At 47.3% G+C, this 22,959-nt stretch overlaps 1 protein-coding gene across 3 annotated transcripts in view; it reads right to left on the reverse strand.

Annotated features, from left to right (window-relative positions):
* Positions 1-22,959, reverse strand: part of RNF144A (ring finger protein 144A) — a 98,619-nt gene that overhangs the window by 56,448 nt on the left and 19,212 nt on the right. For all 3 annotated transcript variants that reach the window (XM_079111237.1, XM_079111238.1, XM_079111240.1), the window contains exon 2: positions 19,979-20,169. In XM_079111237.1, coding sequence (XP_078967363.1) covers positions 19,979-20,045 — 67 coding nt within the window. In that variant the 5' untranslated portion in view covers positions 20,046-20,169. The remainder of the gene's footprint in view (positions 1-19,978; positions 20,170-22,959) is intronic.

The following is a 22,959-nucleotide window of genomic DNA, read 5'->3' on the forward strand; positions in this document are numbered from 1 at the left end:
CCAGCCAGTCAGGGCAGCACAGTCTCTGCAGCACCGTATGCAGCCTGGAGTTCCTCGGGGAGGGAGCACCCGGTTCTAGACGGCCCCATCAGGAAGGCCCTGAACGAGGAAGGTCTATGCTGGGCGTCCGGAGAGCAGGGGGCACTGCTGCGTGAGTTAAAAGCATGTCAGCAGGAGGACCAGAGTGGACAGTGCTCGGTGAAGGCTGGCCCTGAGGGAGCCAGAGAGAGAGTCCTTCAAGGATCCCCTCCAGGGCCATGTGGCTTCTGAAACAAAGTAGAATTACGTCCCTACTGTGCAGACTCGTCTCTCCAAACATGGTGACATCCTCGCAGTTGGATCTGTATCAAACGTCTCAACCACAGCAGCACTCAGTGAAGGTCCGTCAGGTGGCAGGCGGCACGCTGAGGCGGACAGCAGCCCACACGGGATCAATCTCAAAACTGCCTCTGCCCTTAGGAATCAGCTGGTCTTTCCTATCAGCCCTGCATGTTGCGGAATTGCTATCACAACATCTGAGTGCAACGGAAGCTGGAAAACTAACACCTAGGAAGCAACCCATGGGCTGGTCAAGCTCAGGTCTAAGAAATCAGAGCATTTATTACTTTGATTCCAAAAGTATCACCTGCTCTCTTTAAAAAAGTGATCAGAAAAGGTCTGAGTATGAAAGACAAACCATAAAACTATGAGCCAAGAAAGACATTCAACAAACCAGGTTTCATTTCAGACATTAGAGTAGACTTAAAAAAAAAAAAAAAAAAAAAGCACGGTTCACTACCAAACGTGAGCACACACACACTCACACACATTTTAAATTGGCATCATGCTGACCAATGACTTCACACAGTCACTTCACTGCCAATTTCAAAATCAAGCGCAGGCCAGTACTTTCTTCGGTTTCTTCCTGCTAAAGGAAGTAAACAAGCCACTTGTGTGTAAGCACAGCCTGAACCCTGCAGCGGCTGAGCTGGCAAGGGATGTGCATGTCCTCGGGGCCCACTCGGGCCTAGTGCCTTCGCCAGGGGCTTCTCAGATGTGGAAGGAGCTGGAGATTGTCTGGCAAGGCCTCTGCCTCTCACAGATGAGGAAACCGAGTGTCATTAGGGGAAATGTGCCTTTTCCAGGCGGGAGCAAACCAAGGGTCTTCAATGATCTTTTCTCTACACTTCCATACTTGCAAGTGACAATGGCTTGCTCCCTACACTCAAGACAGTGCTGTTTCTTGGGTGATGTGTTGTGGTCCTTGCTTTCCTTGGTGCATCCGCGGCCACTCCTTGGTGACCCAAAAGCCCAATGGACTCTGTAACGCGAGCTCACCTGTGGATGAAGCGGCAGCTCTCCACCCAGAGTCGGCAGCAAGCTCCAGCCAGGCTAACTCAGAAGAGTAGGGCGGGTCCGAGAGTCGATCTGGAAACCCCAGCCCCTGAGGCTCTGTGGCAGAGATCCCATGCCACAGACAGATGTCTCCTTGGACGTCTGCTCCGGCCTACTCCAGGGGAAAACCGGAAAGATTCTAGGACTTCGCTGAGCAGAAAACACGTTGCCTTTCCGAGTCCTCTCATGTGTCCATTTAGTCCTCCAACTGCTCCACTGCCACAAAACCAACTCCCAGACCTCAGGGGCAGGTTGCACGTTCCCAAGGAGAAGCCAGGTCTTAGAATCACAGACGTGAGAGCTGGCAGGGTCTCAGGAAACCAAAGCCCACAGAGAAAGAGAGGTGTCCATAAGAGGGCAGATGCATGTGGCACCTGCAGATCAGGTACTTGCTCTGCGCTAGGTGAGTCCCGGGAACCCAGGAGCTCTGACCTGGCTCTGCATCTGCAGACTCACTCCAGAATCTAGAATCCAGAATCTCTAGAATCTGCTGAGGTGCAATGGTCGCCTTTCACTCCCACACCGCCTCTCACCTCCTCTGCTTCTTTCCTGAAGTTTCCATCTCCTGGCAACACCCAGACATCCCACAGGAAGAGCAACTTGTGGAAGTTCCAAGGCTCCATGGGACCAAGCCCAAGATAGGGGTCCCTGGAATCGCAGACGGGCTGGGATGCTTTTGAGGCATCAAAAGGCCAACCTCACCCCTGAGCTTGGAGACTGTCCTCCCCATGGGGGCTCTCAGGATGGGTCGAGAGGGTGCTCCAGTGGAAGCATCCTCTGTCCCCTGCTCAAGGGCAGTAATAGAAGAATCAGAGGAGCAAGGCTATTTCCCAGTGACCCGATGTAGGCTGTCCTGACAGGAGGGTCTAAAGTGCAACTAGGGGGCCCGGCTGCTGGAGAAAGCGCAGTACCTGAGGCCTTTGGATGGGCCTTGATCTCAGCCTAGGTCTCTGCAGCCCCACCTCCATATCACCCCATCAGGAGGAGACACCAAGCCCAGATCCCACCCACTACGCACAGATGTCCTTCAGCAGGTTTGCGAGGCCAGCGGGAGCTGCTTCATAAATCGCTCTGAGGTTTGCAGTTGCGATGTAGGCACTGAAGAGACAGGTGCTGGGGTGAACCCGCCCAGGGGGAACCGACAGAGCTGTGCAAAGGCCCCCAGGAAAGGGGGCCTTCGAGAGGAAGCAGCGGGTGTCTGGGCAGACCCGACTTTAGGTGTGGTCACCCTTAGCCACAGGGAGCGCAGAGCAAGACCTGCCCACTCCCGTTCAGATGGTGGAGCTGACGGAACATGACAAGGATGGTGTCCACCTCGTGGGGGGGCTGCTGGGAACAGATCCAGACACAGGTGTCAAGTGCCATGCACACGTGGCCACTGGAGGTCCGCAGCAAGAAACAGTCTCAAGTCACTAGCAGTCATCACAAAACTGAAGGGCATGGTGGCTTTTAACTTTTCTTAAAAAAAAAAAAAACCTTAATATTTAACATAAACACACCCCATCAAAACTGCAGGTGCTTTAGGAAGCAGCTGAGTAGGGCTGGCTGTCTTTTATGGTTCAGTGAAAACATCAGTCCCTTCGGTGCCTGGGTAACAGCTTAGACAAGGAGGTGGGATGGTGAGCCTCCAGCCTTCCTTACAGGGCCCAGGACAGGAGGGTCACCGCCTGGAAACCACACGGGGCAGACACTGTGCATGGCGAGCCTGTGCGGGGTCTGGGGAAGAGCAGCACAAGGGCCCCCTGCTCAGACACACCTGTGCCCTGGACAGGCCAGCGGCACCACAGGCCTAGGTCAGCTGGGACAACAGGTAGGAGGGTGGAACTGAGAAGCAGCCCAGGGCAGGCAGGGACATTGTGGTGTAGGGAAAGGGCCCAAGCCCTCCACCCCAGCTCAGTCGCGCTATTTGATTCAGAGGGGAAGAAACTGCTAAAACAAAGCCAGTCTGTGAACAGCTGGCCTGTCGGTGCTGAGATCCCAGCAGGGCTGAAACACTGATTTCACCCCACTGTGTGGGTCTAGGATCCTGCAAAAGCAGTGTGGCCGCCTGTCCCAAGGACCACTGATAAGTGGCAAGGAAGAAGAGGCGGGCCAGCTCTCCAAGTTCTGTGCTTGCAGGTGCCGTGGACAAACTGGGGACCACACCAGCATCCCTGTAGGCCCAGGCCTCCCAGCCTCCTCCCCCAGACTCCACAGACACACCCTAGGACTGGAAAGGGGAGCCAGCAGCGACCCGCGGGGAAATCAACTATGGTCACACGGACTTTCCCAGAAGAGTGGACACAGAGGTTGTGGTTTGGCACAAAAGAAGCCACATCAAAGTCCCATGAACCGACCACTGTGACTCAGCAAAGAGGCTGCCGCGTAAGCAGGCTAGAGGTGCGAGTCACGGCCTGGGGATGACTAGGCCACAAAGGGAGCCTGGGCCACGGAAAGCACCCTCCACGGGCTGCAAGCCTGTTACCTGTCAATTAGTGCTGGGGGGCTAGGGACCCACGCCATAGGACCCTTTCCAGCAAGCTGCTTGAGCTAAAGCACAACATTCATTTTTCCCTAAGCAGGCGATGACCTCAGAAAAGGAAGAAAATAAGAAAAGTGCATCCTTATTATAAACCTTCCTTTGTGCTTTCTGCCCTTTACTAGGAGCATCAGCCCAGAGCAGTGGCCTGCAGAAGGACTGCCCAGGCCCAGCACAGTGGTGGTCAAGTTCCAAGTTTCAGGAACAGACCCCAGACCTGCCACGTGGTGGCTGCAGAAGACAGTCCTCCCCAGATGGCCCCTGCTTCCATCTGTCACTTTCCAGTGCAACAAGACCACAGTCCTCCAGCCATCCCTGTGCACCCCTGGAATTCCATCTGACCCCCCACCCCAGTCTGTCACTGCCTAACTAGGCACATCCAAGATTAGCAGCCTCAGCTGTAGCCCCAGAAGAAACGCCGAGGGCCCAATAAGGAGCTGCTAAAAACAGACACACGCGGATGGCGTGGGGGGGGAGCTTGCAATGGGCCACAGCACCTCCAAGACGACGCACAGCTCCAAGCTCGGAAAAGCAGTGGGAGGAAGCAAGGACGTTTCTTGTACTTAAAATAAAAGCATTTGGACCAAGCATGGTGGCACATGCCTGTAATCCAGAGATGCAGGAGGCTGAGGCAGGAGGATTGCAAATTTAAAGTCAGCCCTGGAAACCTTAGCAAAATCCTCTTAAAATAAAAAATAAAACAGATTGGGGATATAGTTCAGTAATAGAGTGCTCCTGAATTCAATCCCCAGTACTGTAATAATAATAATAAAGTTAAATTAAAATCTTTTTAAAAAGCATTTGAAAAGAGGAATATGCCTCAGATGTTCACAAGGGTATCACAAGAGGCCCACAACCGAAAGCTCACCAGCCCACACGTTCTGAGGATGACTGAGTCACATGATCACACAGGAACAGTGCCCACTCTCCTAGCAATGCCATAGCTCTTGGTGCAATGTCCTTCAAGCCGGGACTACCAGTGCCCAAGGGGCCGCCGCAGCCTCCTCGAGCACACCATCACGTCCTTCCAAACACACGCATATGGGAATTGCAATGGGGATTTGAAAAATGCAATTACATCATTTAGCAAACATTCACTGAGTGGCTTCTAATATTCCAGCCAACTCAGCACCCAGCAAATGCATGGTTCTGCACAGAACTCAGAGCCCAGCCACAGCTAGGACATCCCTGAGAATAGGCAGAAGGGGGTGGTTTCAACAGTAGCACATGGACCGAGAAGGGGGTTTCCAAACAGACATGCTCTCAGGAGAGCTTCCTGCAGACACCTGACCAGGAGCCAGTGCCCTGGAAAACGAGAGCTACGGCTGAGGGTTGACTGGGAGTCCTCACCGTTTCCTGATGGGGGACAGCGCAGGGCCTGAGAGGCAAGGATGCGCTGGACCAGGAGCTGTTCACCAGTCCAGGAAGAGTCCAAATCTTGCTCCCGCAGCCCAGGAAGCCACTGATGGGGCTTTCGGTAGTGTGTGCCTTAACATGCTTGTCATTTAAGAATGACCTCTGCAATATCGGTGCAGAGAAAACAGACGGTTGCAGCAGGTGAGGAATAAAGAGCTCAGCGTGTGATCCCCAGCACAAGCATGAGGGGTGCACTGTAAATGCTCAAGCCTCCCAGCATGGAGGGCTCTTCAGGTTGAAGCTGAGCAGCATCCCAGGACGTCACTGGATTAAAACAGTGTCATCAGGATAGAACTGAGGGCCACAGGAAGTAAAGGCCCTCCATCTTAAGAGATTCTCAGACTCAAGACCCAGCTGGAAATCACCTATGAGGCTGCTACACATCTACCAGCCCTGGATGCCTCCGCACCGCCATCTGAGTTATGGGCTAATAAGAGCTGCCCTTCCGCTGAGGGCACTGCCTCGGATCCGCAAGATGACTCCAGAAACAAGATGCAAAGACAGCGTGCAAAGGAGCCTCAGGAGGCGGGGCCACGGGAGCCCAGGGTCTTCTACTCTATGCCAGCACCTCCCACTCCTGCCTCCCTGCCTCGCCTCTCTCCCAGGTGCAGACTGTGTACTGGATGAAGAAGACACTGAGCAAGGGGCTTTCTTCGAGGGGTTCACCAGAAAATAACACCTATTACCATGCATCTGATAAAAAATAAAATCCAGGAAAAAAACCCACAATGAAATAAGAACAGAATTTGCCAGTCGGCAGCCTGACTGCTTGGTGTCAGACACAGTCCTGAGTGAATCCGACAGCCCCCTTCACACGCGCCCTGGGCTGCTCTGGACCCCACTGAGCTCTAGAAGGTTGTTTTTAAAGTCCCCAGAGGGCTGGCAGCCCTGCCACATTTTTATAGCTTCTTTCCGGGTCAAGAGCTGTACCGATTTTGTACTCACTCTGCATTTAACTAGTATTTAAGTGTGCTGATTATAGCTGCAAACACACTTCTCTTCCAGTGTGTGGTTGGAGAGGTGGAGGGGGAAGAAGCTTTGGAAATTTACAGCCCAGAAATAGCAGTGGTCTGTCTGCTTGAGAACAACTCCTCTGTGACAAACAGCGAGAAGCTCGGCAAAGGCCAGCAGACACCGGCAGCAGGAGCCAGGGCTCTGCACCCTCGTGCTCCGTGACCAGACGGCCTCCAGGCCCCTTGTGGCTGGGAGACACCCGAGGACACCAGAGCAGGCTCAGAGCTCCTGGCAAACAGCGGCCACCTGAGCAAAGCGTCCAGACATATGCTGCCTTGAAAGGAAATAATTAGAAGTGAAATGTGCCATCGTTTCCTAATTGGCTCTGCATGGGGAAGCAACTCTACCTGGTTGCAGAAATGAGCCATGGGCAGTGGGGGGCCCCGCAAGAGGGACCTGGATCTGGTCTAACCACTGGCCAGCCCTGCTGCTCCTCTGCCTTCGCTTCCTCCTCTGCTGAACGAAGGCACTGAATGTGAAGCGTGCTCCAGGGTCCCCTGGGTTCCCTGGCTTGGCCTCGGGGAGACCTGGCAGGTGGGCACTGGGACCCAAGAGTGTTCCAGTCTGTGCCTGGCTGGCATTTTGCTTTACTTTACTTTTAAGACAATGGCTTCTTTTGAAGAAAGGGCCACTACACGGCTATGCCCAAAGGGACATGCGGAAACCCTGCACTGAACTGACTCCATGATCTTCTGTAAGTGGAACCTCCAACCCCCCATCACAGAACCATGTGAGGCCTCACAGTGGTCAGGCAGAAGCAAAGGGCCACATATTCATCCTAACTGGGTCCAGCAGGGTGCCACACACACCTGAGACTCATGTTTGGTCATGAAACCAAGACGCATTCTGGAATTTCAAGTCACTGCAATTAAGGAGGGACAGAGAGGTCTGCCGTCCTGGAAGCACACTAGCCATCTTGGTGGGCAGGGAGGTCACGGTCTCCTCACGTGTGTCCACACGTGACTACTACAGAGAACGAGGGTCACAAAACTACCACATCGAGGAACTCAGAACACACATGGGTGAATGACCCATGTAAACAAGGCTGTGTTCCCTCCATTTGTACAACGGATGGAGAAGCCCCTGCGCCTCACACAGATGAGATCTGAGCCAACCACCTGGTTCAAGTTGACCAAAAAATAACTTTTCTACCCTGAAAATTTGTTGTGCCTGTTCACTGATGGTCTACACCAGGGTCATGAGAAACAGCAGCCAAAAGTCCCCACCATCTCGGATGCTCAGAATATGGACACAGGCTTTGGGCCAAGGAGCGCACGTGGAACAGGTCTGCCCACAGACAAAGAAGAAGAAATCAAGGAGGCTGGCCTCGCTGGGCACCATGACCTGGACGCTATGACAACCTCCCCCAGGGAAAAAAGCAGCCGCAATGAAACTGAAGAGCAAACAGGCAGCAGATCTCCCAACCACAGAGTTTAAGGCTCTTGTGCTTTGGGGGAACAAAGGAGTAAAGAAATTTTTGAATTTTTTTCTTTCATTTTACATATGGTAAAATTTCAGTGGTATCTATTAGAAGAGAGAGTTTATAACACCCAAGTTGTAAAAGGACAAATGCAATAAGAACACAAAGAAACAAATAAGTACTTAAAGAGAAAAAATCAGAGGATCATCTGGAGAAAAACTTCAAACATATAAAGACCATAAGAAATAAATGGATTAAGCTTGGCAGCAAAATAAAGAAATGCCAAAGCTGAATTTTAAAAAAGAGAAACAGAGGAAGAGCCAGGAGAAACTGGAGAGCAGAAGGTGAGGGGATAAAGCCAACCCAAAGAAAGCTATCAAAACTGAATCATCAAAGGGGCTTTACTGCAAAAAAAACACACACAGCTAGGGCAAGGGAGATGCTCTGTCATAGAAGGTTTGATTCATTTTGAAGCTATGATAACTCTGAATGTGTAAACTCCAAGAGCTTTGAAATATCAAAAGGAAAAATAACAAAATTATTGAGAAAGGACCAACTCACCATCGCAGTGAGGAAATTTAATACGTGTTGATCAAAAGAGCCAATGTAAAAAACTGATAAAAATACTGAAGACACAAAAAGCACCATAAACAATCTAGATTTAATAGCCACATTAAAAACACACAGTCAATAAACTGAGAATTCATAATACATTTACCAAAACGGACATTTTACTAGGACATAAACAAGTACTCAGCAAATTTCAAATAGCAGGTACCATATGGACCATGTATCCTGTCCTCGATGCAAGTAAGAGAGTCATCAATAATAAAAAGATTCTTCCTGTTTGAAAATCCTAAGACTTATTGGTAACTCATGTTGTAGAAGAAAATATGGAAATTTAAAAATATGTAGAACTAAACATTATTGGGAATATAAACTTAACAAAACCTATGAGATGCTGTTAAAGCAGTACTGAGAGGGAAATTCATAATCTTATCTGCATATAATAACAGAAAAAGAATTAGACATTGTCTAGCCATTTCCAGCTTAGGAAAGTGGAAAAGAAACTACAGGTTAAACACAAACAGAGAAGAGGCAAAGAACACTAAAAGATGAGAATAAAATTAACACAAAAACACAGTTACAAGAACAGGCCAGCAAATCCCAAAGTATGTTCCTGTAAAAATAATAATGCAACATACACTATGGGGCAAGTTGGTCAAGGAAGAACAAAGAGAGACAGACTGATTTGCATTTGGAATGAAAAATAGAAAAGAACTCAAAGTATATGGGAACACTCAGGATCATTAGCTTGGAAAGGAAGAGACTGTGCATATACTCCCAGGAAATGCAACAAGAAAACCGTCTGCAGAGAAAACAGCAGTGCAAGGAACCGTATAGACATCTGTATAAGCTTAAAACACCCAACTCGTTAGAAATCTTCCACACGAAATCACGAGGTCTTATTTTCAGTTGAGTATTACCAAAATTTCAAAAGCAGATAATTTATATCATACACAAAATCTTCTGGGAAGAGTGGGAAAAAAAAAGAAAATTAGAGGAAAAAAAAACTCTTAAAGCACACAAAAGCAGTTAAAGAAAGGAAAAACAGGCCAAACGCTCTCATGAGTAAAGAATCAAAAATTTAAAACAAAATATGAGCAGATGGAATCCAGATGTGTATCAGATGTGTATTTAAGCAAGCTGGGTTTTCCAGGGAGTGCAAGAGAATTTGACATTGAGTAAGTGGTAAGTAATATAACACAACAGGATAAAAACAGCGGGACTCTAGGTCATCTTTGTACATGCAGAATAAACCTTTGATACATGTCCACGTTCACTTATGATGGAAACAGAAAATACAAACCTGCAACACAGAAACACAAGGGAACTTCCTCAGCCGAAGAAAGAACACTTAGAAAAAAGTGGCAGCAAATATCGTTCTTTATAAAAACCAGCACAAGGAAAGAACATCTCCTAGTGCTTCCGTTCAACATTCACTATAGGCCCTAATGCAAGCAGGAAAATGAGAAAAGAAAAAGTGCAAAAACTGAAAAGGAATGAACAACTTTTTCATTATTCACAAATGAATTTTACATATAGAAGAACCTACATACAAAATACTAAGAAAATTAAAGGTTTGGTAAAGTGACAGATCCAAAAATCAATATTAAAAAGTCAATAACATTACACACAGCAGAAATGTGCTATTTCCAAAGGTGACAGAAAACCAAGGGCTAGGAACAAATTCCACAAAGTATGACTGAGGTCCATCAAGAGAAAAGTACAAACTCCAACCACAAGGAAATGTAAGATGACATAAATATACAGATAGAGATAAAATGTCCCTGGATGAGGAAACAACACTTCACACACACGCACGCGCGCGCGCACACACACACACACACACACACAGAGTCAACTTTTTTCTTAATTGACCTACAGATTTAATATAACCCAAACGAATTCTCAATGATGTTTGCTGCTGTTTTTTGCTGCTCTTGCTGTGAATTTCAAGAAAGAACTCTAACATTTTACAGAAGGACAAAGGCCTGCGTTCAGCCAAACACCACTGAATAATAGGCTGTCCCTCTTGGGGGACCATGGAGACCTCTTCCAAAGCTGAAGCTGTTCACAGCAAGCAGCCCTGACAAAGAGGTAGCAAACAGACCCACAGATGATGGAGACAGAAGGACACCCATGAACCCAAGAAGCCTGACACAAAACTGTGCACTTCAGGTCAAGGAGAGGCAAAGGGCAGTTCGATACATGGTACTAGGTCGTAGGTATTATTTTTCTTCATGGATAAAAAAAATCAGATTCCTCCATGACAAATAACAATTAATTCTAAAACATTTTTAAAATGTTAAAATAAAATATAAGGAAGAAACCTGAGACCTTGGAATACAGAATATCTTAAATGTAATGACAAGGGTGATACTCTGTGTTAAAATCCAGAGCCTCTAGTCATCCAAAGAATACGTCATAGAAAATGAAAATGGATGGCACAATCTGGAAAGAACCATTTTTAGCACAGGAAATCAGCAAGAGTTTCCAGAAAATATGCAAGAATGCTTTCCAATCAATGGGAAAAAATACAATTCAATGGTGAGCTGGACCAAAGGAGGTCACTTTACCACAGAGGACCCGGAGAAAGGACACACGGGCGGTGCATGAAACACACTTTACTACTAATTTAACAAAAACTAAGAACTCTAGCAAGGCCAAGGGCTGGGAAGAGAAAGGCCTGGATGTTAAGGACATGTTTACTCCCAGCCAAGACGACGTGAACTGGAACCTTCACACTCTGGAAATCATTATGACATTCCCTGGCAAATTTGATCACGAATTCACCTTTGGCCCAGACACTCTTGCTAAGTGTCTCATCAAGAAAAGTTACGCTCTGGGCCACAGGTAAGTACGAGCAGCACAGTGTGACAGCCAGAACTGAAGATAACCAAACACCCACCAACAGGACGCATGCCTGGTCCCACGCTGCACAACACAGACGTGAAGAGATACAAAGAGCCACCGAGGACATCTTGGCACACGGAGCAGGTCCACTCACAGCACGGTGTCACTGTGATGAGTAGAAGGATAAAGAGTGGCAGGAGAAAGAAGCTACAACAGCAAGAGAAGATGGGAGGTGACTGGCGGAAGGCAGGACAACAGGTCCCTGAACACGGAAGAAGGTCCCCACTGCTGAGGGGTGTGGACCAGGCCCATGTGGATCATTCGCTGACCTTGCTTCATCACTTAAATGAGGCTTCACACCCCACTAAACATGTCTTTTAAAAGACTGCTAGGAGAGGTGCTGAGCCTTGATCCCGTTTGTAGAGAAGACTGACCTCATGCATGCTCGATATTTCTAGATGGGTAAACAACAACAACAACAAAATCGCAGTCATTTTTCTCTGAGGAGGACAAAGAGAAGGAGAATTTAAGTGTTTGTTGCATACCCTCTGCATAGTCTTACTAGGCTTTCACTGCCTGGCTGGACCTATTTTAAAAATAAAAACGAAGCTCAATTACTTAAGCCTGTAAGTAACAGGTAAATTTGTGAAACTAAAATACAAAGTTTGACATGAAGAACAAAGAAAGACTGTGAAAGGATTTGGAAAACCCAAAGTTGATTTATCTTCAGGGAATTTAAAGAAAGCATGGCTGGTATGGCCAGATCAGGTTTCTGGAAGGGAAGTCCTGGGCAGAGCCCAGCACCTCCTCGGCCAGAGGTTCCAGTTGGTGCTAAAGCAGCCCAGACTCATCTCCAGGTTTCTTTTGAAACAGAGGTCATCCTCCAATTTCCATCCTGTAGAAGGCCTTCCTCAGGCCATGGGCTGTCATGTTATGCCCTATTTACTGGGAGTTTCTTGACTTCCTAGAAAAAAAAAAAAAGGCAATGTATTCCCTAAATCTAAATCCACAACGGTTTGACTACTGGATCCCAGCAGATACCAAATCCCATCTCCCATAATATACTTAGTTGGGTTTTGTTTTTCCTTTGATACCAGGAACTGAACTCGAAGGTCCTTAACCACTAAGCCACATTCCCAGACCCCCGTTTCTCTCTTTTTTTTTTTTTTTTTTTTTTTTTTGTATTTTGAGAAACGGTCTTGCTAAGTTGTTTAGGGCCTCACTAAATTACTGAGGCTGGAACTTGTAATCCTCCTGCTTCAGATCACTGGGATTACAGGCACGCACCTCAGCAAAAGGCTTCCCAAAATATATTTTAAATCATCTCTAGATTATTCATAATGCCCAAGATAATGTAAATGCCAAATAGTTGCTATATTTTAGGGAATAATGACAACAAAAGAGCTGTACACTTTCAATACAGACACAATTTTCTTTCTCAAGTTATTTTCAGTCTGCAGTTGGTCAAATTCGTAGATGCTAAACACGGAGGAATGTTGTGAAATGCCACCTTCAGGGTAACCCCTCTCCAGAGGTTCTGAAATAGGATACTTCCCCTTCCAGAAAGAAGTAGTATAAATACCTCCTGCTTCTAGTCCCTCCTCACCTTCATTTTCTACTCGCACAGTGGAGAACGTTTATCACAGCAGGCTCTTGGTTCTGATTTTGCAAAACTTCGAATTGTACTTAATTTTCTTTCTGTTTGACTGTAGCCCACACCTCCACGTTCAGTCTGAATCAGACCAAGAGGACCCAGCAGAGAACTCACAGCACTGTATGCTCATCTTGTAAGGCCAGCATCTCCAGGGATGAACAGACACCTGGGGTCCCAGAGTCCCAGAGTCCCCCTTCCACCACTACCAACCTTATACACTATTGGACTTCACGGTGATCCTAAACTCGGCAAAACCACTAATCTGAGCTGAATACCTCCTCCCAAAGCAGGCACAGCTCTGCTGGGGCTCAAGAGCTCTTTGAGCCACGACAATACCAGCTGGTAGCACTAAAGGGTGCCCCCTCCAAAACACCAACACCCAGAAATGATCCACTCCGCCCCCACCATCCCATGTCCATCGGGACCTTGAAAGGTCTTGCAATCCTGAATCATTTTCCCTCCGCATCAAGACACTTTCCAAGATTTTCTAAATCTCCCTGCTTTCCTGGAGCTAAGAGTGCCCTGTGAAACATTTATCAGGCACAATGATAAAAGCCCAGGGCATCCTGGGTCTGTTCCACCTCCACAAGGACCAGCCGTAGCATCGAGAGCAAGCCTCCTTCAGTCTTAGTCTGCGGACTGGGCAACAGGAAGCTCTTTAACTCACAGGGTGCTGTTTACCCTGAGAAAAGAACATATGGAAGTTCACTTACACCTCAAGGGGAGAAAGGAATGGTAGCTATTAGCAACAACCATTACCTTTTCAAGTCACCCTGACCTTTGTACAGGGTTCAAATCTTCACGAGTCCAGCAGCCTGAGAATAACATCAAACTCCTGTAGGGTCGTCCCTTCTCTCCGGGCTCTGATGGAAGATATTCCTTAATCAGATTTCCAGAACACCTACAGCCCTCGGTCACATGCAGAGTAACCCCTTCAGAGACCATCTAAACCATCTGAACACCCAGCCCTCCTTGCAGCTGTGAGCAACAATGCTCTGGGCCTTTCTTTGCATCCTCTGTGGCCTTGAGATTTAGCTCCAGGCATGCACACACCAACCTCTTTTCCCCTCCCTCAGGGCCCAGAAGGGGCAGCAGATGATCATTTCATGTGCTTTTAGTCCTTGGCCTGCTATGGTTTGAACATGTCTTCCAAAAGTCCATGTGCTAAGTTAGAATGTTGATGGCATTTGGAGGTGAGCCCTTTGGGAAGTAATCAGGATGAAATGAGGTCATGAGAGTGGAGCCCCATGATGGAATCAGTAGCTCTAGAAGATGAGGAGAGTTAGCCCTCTTGCTCCGTTTTGCCATGAGATGCTGTCCATCATGTGAAGCAAGGAGGCGGAGCAGATGATGACATTGCGTGAGCTCAATAAAACTCTAGTCTTAATACATGACCCAGTCTCAGTAGTTATGGCAACCGAGAAAATGGTAAACCTTAACCCAAAATCAATGTTCAGTGACAAATATCCGTGTGTTTTACACCTCATTGAAACCTTCCCCATTCTTCAACACATCTGATCCTCACCAGTGACTTTTGCCATTCCCATTGTACAGTGAAGACACCCAGGCTCAGCAACATAAGTGGCTCCCCAAGGTCATCTGGCAGGGAGGTACAGGCTGGGACTTGCACCTTCTGTGGCGCTTAATGTCCCTCTCTTCCACAACCTCACCAAGCCCCTTCTTTATTCTGGGTGAACTGGAGCACAGATTTCTTGGGTTTTGTTTTTGTTTATTTATTTTGGCTTGAGTACAGCTTAAAGTATTTTTTAAAAACTACACAGGCCCTTTGCACATCCACAGTTGCCATTTAAAACCTTCTAAGAATTCAAAGCATGAGCAAGACGTTGTGTTTGATCCCTAGCATGCAAAAAACAAACAAACAAAAATCCCCCCCAAAACACAAGATTTTAAGAATTTCAAACAATTAAAAAAGATGTAACTTATAGCATAATCAGAAATACCACCTTTTTTAAAAAAAGTTCATTAAAATAAAAAAATTTAATTTCCATCATATCAATTATTTTCAAACTATGCATGAATTTCTCTGACAGAGACTTTAGACATTCCTTTAGCTCTTAGAAACTATATTATCATTCTTATTCTCCCAACATAATTTTACAACCACATAATATCATCTGAATGTCTATATTTATTACTGGAAGGTTTTTATTAATTTTAAAAAAAGAAAATTATTTTATTAATTCAAAAATAGTTTGTTACAATATGGTGTTGTATATAAAAATTAATGTTTGTAACGACTAAATTACACAATTGATCAAAACCATCTATACGTGAAATTAATGTATACTTGCTAGGTCTAAAAGGCAAAGAGTTATTAAAAATAGAATAATTTGGATTTTTTTCTCTTAATGTTTGTGTACTCATGATAAATATCATTTGCATTTACAAGAAGACTTAAGATCAACTTTGTCCCAATTTTTCATTGTTAGATATAATAACTTTTCTACTTTGTTCACATAAGTACGTAAATGGGAACAGATGATGTAATATAAAAGTGAAACTCAAAGCTTTGAACTTCTTCCCATATAAGCCCCAAATCACAGAGTAATAAAATAAGGACTGATTTTTGGTCATCATCTGACAACTTAATCAGCAGATCTTCCCACAAAAGAAAACCTCTGGGAACCAACAGACCTGCAGTAGAATACGTCTCCAAGACATTGTTGGTTCAGGTCCCGAATTCTGAGAAGAGCACCCAAAGATGGTAGAAGACTTCAAAACAATTTAATCAAACCTACTCCTCCTTCCCCTAGAAGCTGATCTTAACAGGATTTTTGAGTAAAAACGCATCATTACACATTAGCCAATATCATTTGCATATTTAGGTCTTTCCTGTCACCTAAAAGGCCAAGGAGACCCACAGTCACACCAACTGACCAATCAGAGCTACAATCTATCAGAAGAGATCTCCCCTTGATTTTACGCTCAAGTCAAAGTTTTCATATTTATTATATTATATATATATAAAGAGAGAGAGAGAAATACTTTCTAAAAAAATTGGAAGACACATTATGGCACATAACTGATACAACGGACTGTTATAACCAAGAGTCAGGCTTAAAAGAAGAATGGTAACTGAATTATGTCACTCATTTTATAACAAAGTGCATGAGCAACACACTAATGAGTTTACCATTAATATTTCAAAAGCCATGTTAAATGGAGCTCAAACTGGAAGTTGCTTATGAAGTTCTAAGTATGAGAGAGGGCTGCCATAGCCTTTGGTAAATGTGTCTGCAAATGTGTACAAAGCTCTGTTGTTAGCCTTTGGAGAATAACATATTTTAAAACATGTTTTTAAACCTGGGGGACTCATTCATTCCTGTGAAGCACGTGACCCAACTGTTCCCTCTGGGTCTCTGCTGCCTTCAGACTGCTTCCCTCCACACCGTCGCATGGGTGGACGTGCCCTGGTTTAATGCCCACTTTCCTCTCACGTTTTCCTGGCTCTGAGCCCACCCACTCCTGAGGCTGCACAGCAGGCTGTGTCCAGCCCTGGTTCAGGTCTCAGGCTGTGCTCCTCTCTTCCCCTTGCGGGCTCTGGGTCCTGGCTGTGAGGGACAGAAGCCAGGCCCCGCTGCCTGAGATGGACTCTGACATTGCTCAGGTCTGTGGAATGGCAGTGCACATCCCCAGCCTGCTAATGTTACTCAGAGACACCTGTCTCCCGGCGTCTGGAGACACTGCCTGGTCTCCTCCACATCCACAGGGGCAGAAGCCCTGTATGTGGTGGGTACTTGGCACGCTCCACATCTACTCTTGATCCTGCGGAAGGGCTCTTTATATGGGTCAGAGGGACAGCCACCTTCTGTCCACTCGGAGGTGCCCCACCCTCCACTGTGTGTGAGCCCCAAGGAGACGCACTCAGCAACAGTCAGCATCTCAGACGGCAGCAGTGAGTGTACCCCCAAGAGGCCCTGAAGCACTCAAAAAGTAGAAATTAACAAAACAAATTAACTGTGCAAAATGTGGTTGTTATGAAGTAGCATAATGCTGTCAGTCAGGACGTCTCAGAACAGCGTCTCTGACCATTTTCTTTTCTAAAAATATCGTTCATTTCTCCCTGTCAGCAGCTCTACACCCGTGGAGAAAGGGACAGTACTGTACTGCTATTTGCATTTCTAGCTGATGTTTTCAAATGACCTTTGTCCTACAGACCAAGCAGCCCAGAAGAGAGCAGTGATGAGCATGGACAGACGGCTGCGGCTCTCCAGACCCCGGCTGTCCCCAAGGCCCAGTCAAAGTTTCTCAACTGAAGGTTTCCTTTTTAACCAACTATAGTGTGCACTTGGGAGAATGAAAAATAAAAACAACAAAAATAAAAATGATCTTCCTGATTCAGATACTTTACTCACCTAAGAAAGAAATCCAGTGTTTACCATCATGAAATTTGTTTCATTTCAAACCTAAACATTTAAAATTTTCTTTGTGCTAGAATGTCAGTTTCTGATATTTTGACCTCTGACATACATCTTTTGTGAATATGAAACCATTTCACAATTCTTGGAATTTGAGGCAGATCCCCAAAAGGCGCATCCTGGGACGTGGGCATGGGCAGCCCGGGAAGGACCGGGGCTTCACCTGGCCTCCAGGCCCTTCCCACGGTGCTCGCTCTTGCACTCAGACCGGGAAGGCTCCACAGATCCCTGGACCAGCGAGTGCCTCGCAGACAAGGATGCAAAAGTCCCACAGCTTTCAAGTTTAGGTTAAAAGAAAAGGACAGGCTGTGATCACTCGCTGTCCGTGGACGAAGTGGGAGGTGGCTCCAGAGGGCAGCGTCCACAGGGCAGCTCCTGACCAGTAACTCGGCAAAGAGAGGGGCAGCCGCAGGTAGCCAGGATCTCACAGTATCACCAAATGAAAACTGGTGATGTGCACGCATGTAGTGGTCGCCTCGAGGATCTCCAGCTGTACACAGTGAAAACACGCCAGGTGGGGCGACTGAGGAGCTGGGCCAGGGGAAGGAACGATGGAACTGTCCCTTCGCCCAAGTGCACCTCCTCCCAGCTCCACGCCCCACACCCGAGGCCTCAGTTCCCCTCCTCTTGTGCTGAGGCCCAGGCACCACTGTCCTCCTGCCTAACGTGCTGGCTCCTCGCGCACCACCTCAGTCCCCGCTGTGAGGAGGGTCCTCTCTCACCTGCACACTGACTGCCCCAGGCTCTCTCCGCTTGGCCAAAGGACCAACCAAGTCCTGATGTAGGTTGCGCCCTTAACTCCCCAGCTGGGCTGTCAGGGGAGGACACAACACCCTGCATGGGGACTTTCAATCTGTAGCCACAGGCTCTGGTGTGCTTCCTGCCTCTTGTTGGCAAAACTAGCGTCCTGCCTTCACTGTGGCACTCTGTCGGTGACTCTGCTGCTTACTGCACAGAGGAAAGATGAGCAACCGCGGGAGGATGTTGCCTCCCAGCCACCTACAGGGTCACTCTTGTGCCTCTCCTGAAGCCAGTCACTCGCCCGCCCACAGGCCGACCCCCCTCCGGTGCAAGACAGGGCTTCGCCGGCCTCTGTGCTACAACCGCTCAACCACTCCCACCAGCCCAGGTTGAGTGCTTCCAACTAACACTGACCCTCCTGACCGGGTCCCACCCCATCCCAGCACGAACTGTGCCCTTCCTCCCCCAGTTTGCCAGTCGAAGTGCCTCACACCGGCCGGCCTTCCCACTCCAGCTCCTCCCACCGGCCCCGCTTCCCAGTCAGGCTTGTGCGGCCACAGCCACCAGACAAAACAACGTCCACTCCAACACCACCAGTGACCCCGATGGCACCATCCAAGTGTCCACTGGTCCTCACCTCCCTGGGGCCAGGAGCACCTGGACACAGCTCCTCACACCCTTCATTTGGAAATGATTCCAAGTGACTTCCAAGAAGCCACAGCCTTGCTTCCCTTACCTCTCTGGCTGGTCCCTCTCAGTATTCTTCACTGGCTTGGCCTCCCCCCTCCTCCCCAGGAAGCTTGAATGTCGCAAGGCCACTCTTTAAACTCCTCTGTCCTCGGGCCCTTCTGATCTTATTCCTTCAAATACCAAGCACTGGCCAGACTCCCTTTCCACCTGCAGCTCAGACGGTCCTCTGGCCATCGGCTCTGGAGAAACTGCCCACATGGCAGCTCCACTGGGTGTCCTGTGAGATCCTCAGTCTCAACATGTTCCAAACCCATCTGCCAGTTGCTTTTTGTCCCCAGACCTTCTCGAGCCATAGCCTTTCCCATCTTGGTAGGTTCCAACTCTGGCTGGTCACTCGAGCTCAACCGCTTGGCATTATTATCAAGGTCCTCGTTTTCTCACACCTGGGTCCGCACTGCGAGACCATCACAAGGAATCTGTCAAAAGCATTTCCAGACAGTGACCACTTTGTTCACTTTCACAGTCACCAAGGAGCGCACGGCCATTGTCCCGCCTGGGTTGCCACAGTAGACCTCCTACGGCCTCTGAGATGGTCTCCTGATCCTACTCCTGCCCCCCACCCCTACATGGAGTCTGTTCCCAGCCCAGAGGCCAGAATGAGACTACTAAGGTGGAATGCAGATTCCCTTCCTCCTCTGATTAGAACCCCACACACATTTTCCATCTTGAAACCCATAATTCCCCTCGCAGTGGCCAAGCCCGACATGCCAGGTTGCTGCCATCTTACCCACCTCAGTGCTCTCTCGGCTGCTCGCCATCTCTCTGTGACTGGCACAGCACCCTGTCCTCCACTCACACCTCGGGCTGCACCGGCCTCGTCAGAGCAGGCACTCGTCCCACTTGGAGGAGAGCCAGCACACTTGGGCTCTCAAGCCACACATCCTCACTGAATCAATGAGCCCACGAGACTCTGGGTACCTCACTGTGCTTCGAGTCTGCTTCCTGTCTCCAGTGTGAGATGGGCAACATCAGTCTCACCTGCCTGTTATGAATGGTGAAGAAGGACTCACGGAAATCTTTGCAAAGCACAAGTTCTACAACCCCTTAATGTATTGAGGACAGTCCTCAACGTTCACTCTGGGGGACACGCTAGGAAATTGCCTACATACTGCTACGTAAGACGGATAGAAAAATGCACCCAGGCAGGCCCACCCTCTTTCCCAACAATGGCTGAGAGTCCACTCGGAAGAGCAACCAACGGTTTCCACACCTTCATTTCCCAAACCCAAAGTTACCTGTGAGAAGTCCAGGGGAGGAGCGCAGTGCCTTGGGGTCCTGGTGTCCTGCTGTGCGTACCTGCATTCAGCAGGCTCCTCCCTCCTGCTGGGTGCCCACAGGGGAGGCAGGAGAAGAGCTCTGGTCCTAGAGGTCCCTGCAGACCAGGAGGCTGGGCCCTGGGAGTCAGACTTGGCAGGGAGTGAGGTACCTGGGAAGACAGAGAAGGGCAGGTGGTCAAGAGGTACACAGCAAGCCTGGCATGGCCATCTCCCTGGCATCCCACCTCACACCGCCATGTCCAGAGGGAAGGCTGGGCACGACCCTTAGAAATTTTATCACACCAGCATCTGTAAAGCACAACAGGGAAGTGGAGAAAGAACAGAGGTTACTGAGTAAAAACAAATTCCACCACGAGGCTGACAGTTCAATCCACCAACGCACACTGTTCTCAGAACACAAATCACCCTGTATCCCCCCCCCCCCCCATCCCCTGCTTTCCTTGGGCACCAAGCCTTGTCCCAGTGGTTCTCCTACAGGGAGGCTTCTAGTTCACAGGAAGTCTGACCTCCAGGTCCACCTCTGGGAAAAACCTCTAAATAGTGTATAATAAACAAAAAGAGAATTACAATGGTACCATCTACTTAATGACAAACGAGGCAAAACAGAGGACCAGAAGAACATGAATGAGAAGAACTGAGGAAAGACGGTGGTAGAACAGGCAAAACAAGATGCTTTCACATGAGACACGCTTTAGAACAGCACCAAAACCAATAAGAGAATTACAAATGAATTTAACAAAGGCTGCGAGTGGTGGCACGTCTGTAATCCTCGCAACTCAGAGGGCAGAGGCAGGAGGATCACAAGTTCAAGCCTCAGCCACTTAGCAAGACTCTATCTTGAAATAAAAAGAAAAGGGGGGCCAGGTATGTAGCTCAGTAGCAAAGTACCCCTGGGTTAAATCCCCAGTACCAAAAAGGAAAAAAGAAAAAAAAATTAACAAAAGACTTGTAAGACTTGTACAATGAAAACTATAAGAACACCACTAAAAAAAAATTTTTTTAAAGTCTTAGATAAATAGAAAGATGTCTCACATTCATAGACAGGAAGTTGTAATATTGTTAAGATAGCAACACCTCCAAAATTGATTAAAACCTAATTAATATTCAATGTAATCTCCAATAAAATTTCTTCTTACTTTTTTTGCAAAAATTGACTAGCTGATTCTAAAATTCATTCAGAGATCCAAGAAACCCTGACTAGCCAAAAGAAACTTGAGAAGAAAAACAAAGTTGCTAGACTTACACTTCCTACCATCAGATCTTACTCTGAAGTTAAGTTACCACCAGACAATGTAACAGCAGCATGAATACATAGATTGATAAATTAGAACTGGCAGCCAGAAACAAACTCATATGTGTGTGGTTAACTGATTTTTCACAAGAGTGCCATGATATTTCAATGGCTAAATGATAGTTTTTTCAACTAATGGTGTTCAAAAACTAAATCTAGATGCAAGAATTATACTTTTCATAAAGTTAACTACAAATGATTCTAAAACTAAATGTTAAACTTGAGCTTATAAAACGCTCAGAAGAACACATAAGAATAAATCTTCAACATCTTCGCTTAGCCAATAGCATCTTGGGTATGGAACCAAAGGCAGAAACAACAGGACAAAAGACAGATATAAAGGACTTTCCCAAAGTTAAAAAATGTTTGCATGTCAAAGGACACCATCAAGAAAGTGGAAAGACAATCCACACTATGGGAGAAGATCTTTTGAAGTTATATATCCAATAAGGAACTTGTATCCAGAATACATAAAGAATCCTCCCAATAAAAAGACAACCCAGAAGGATTTAAATAAACATTTCTCCAAAGACAAAATTCAAATGGCCAAAAAACACAAGAAGAGATATCAATACTCATCCTAATTGTTGCTGTAGGGAAATGCAAATCCAAACCTCAATGAGATGCTACTTTATACCCACAAGCGAGAATCAAGGCAGACAGGACGCGTGCAGGCAAGGAGGCGAGAGCTCGGACCGTACGCACACTGCATGCCAATGGTAGCTGGAGCCACTACTTTGAGAATGGTTCCCCACTTCTTCAGAGTATTATCCACAAGGTGGCCACGTGACCCAGGAACTGCACATGCAGGTATATATCAGCCACGGCAGCAGAAGACGTAGCTCCACACAAAAACTTATTCACGAATGTACAAAGCAGTATGTTCACACTAGGCAAAAAGTAAAAACAACCCACATGTCCATCAACTGGTCAATGCGTAAAATAAAATGTGGTGTGTCCAACCGTGGACACAGCCAAGAACGGACTGCAGTACACATCCACGCTACGAGATCAGTCTTGAAAATACTGTACTGACGGAAAGAAATCAGATGCAGAAGGCCACATGAATGAAATCAGGCTTATGAAGTGCCAGAGCCACCCACAGAGGCAGGAGGTAAAATACTGGTGTGCAGAGGCTTGGGGTCTGGGAGAGGAATGGGGGCAGGGGTTTCGGTGACTACTGAACTGTTTGGCAATTAGCATGATTACAAAACTCCGAATATGCTACAAAGCACTGAAAAGTATACTTACAGTGGGGACTTTTATCCTATGTAAATTATATCTTGATGAAATTATATTTAAAGAGAACCTACTAGAACAAAACTAAAGGGTAAGGCAAGGTAACAAGAGAATTTCCCAAGTTTTCGCTCTTCTCAAAGTCTAGCCTTGCTCCTCAGGATTGCTACACCAGCATCTGAACTCTGCTTATTTTTAGGCCTTTCTCATCAGGAAGCAAAGAACAATGTCCATGGCCTCTACTTCCCCTCTGGCCTGGCAGCACCTGCCCAGCCTCTCCAAAGTCAGAGAGAAAGGCATGAGGTATCCGTGTGGAGAGAAGACACATCCTGCTGGACAGACCCGCATGTGGTCCTGGTCCCTCCTTCCTGGCTGCCCTCCACGCAGCCCGAGAGCACTAATGTTCCTGCAG

The sequence above is a fragment of the Sciurus vulgaris genome, assembly GCF_902686455.1.
Source record: "Sciurus vulgaris genome assembly, chromosome: 14".
NCBI lineage: Eukaryota > Metazoa > Chordata > Mammalia > Rodentia > Sciuridae > Sciurus > Sciurus vulgaris.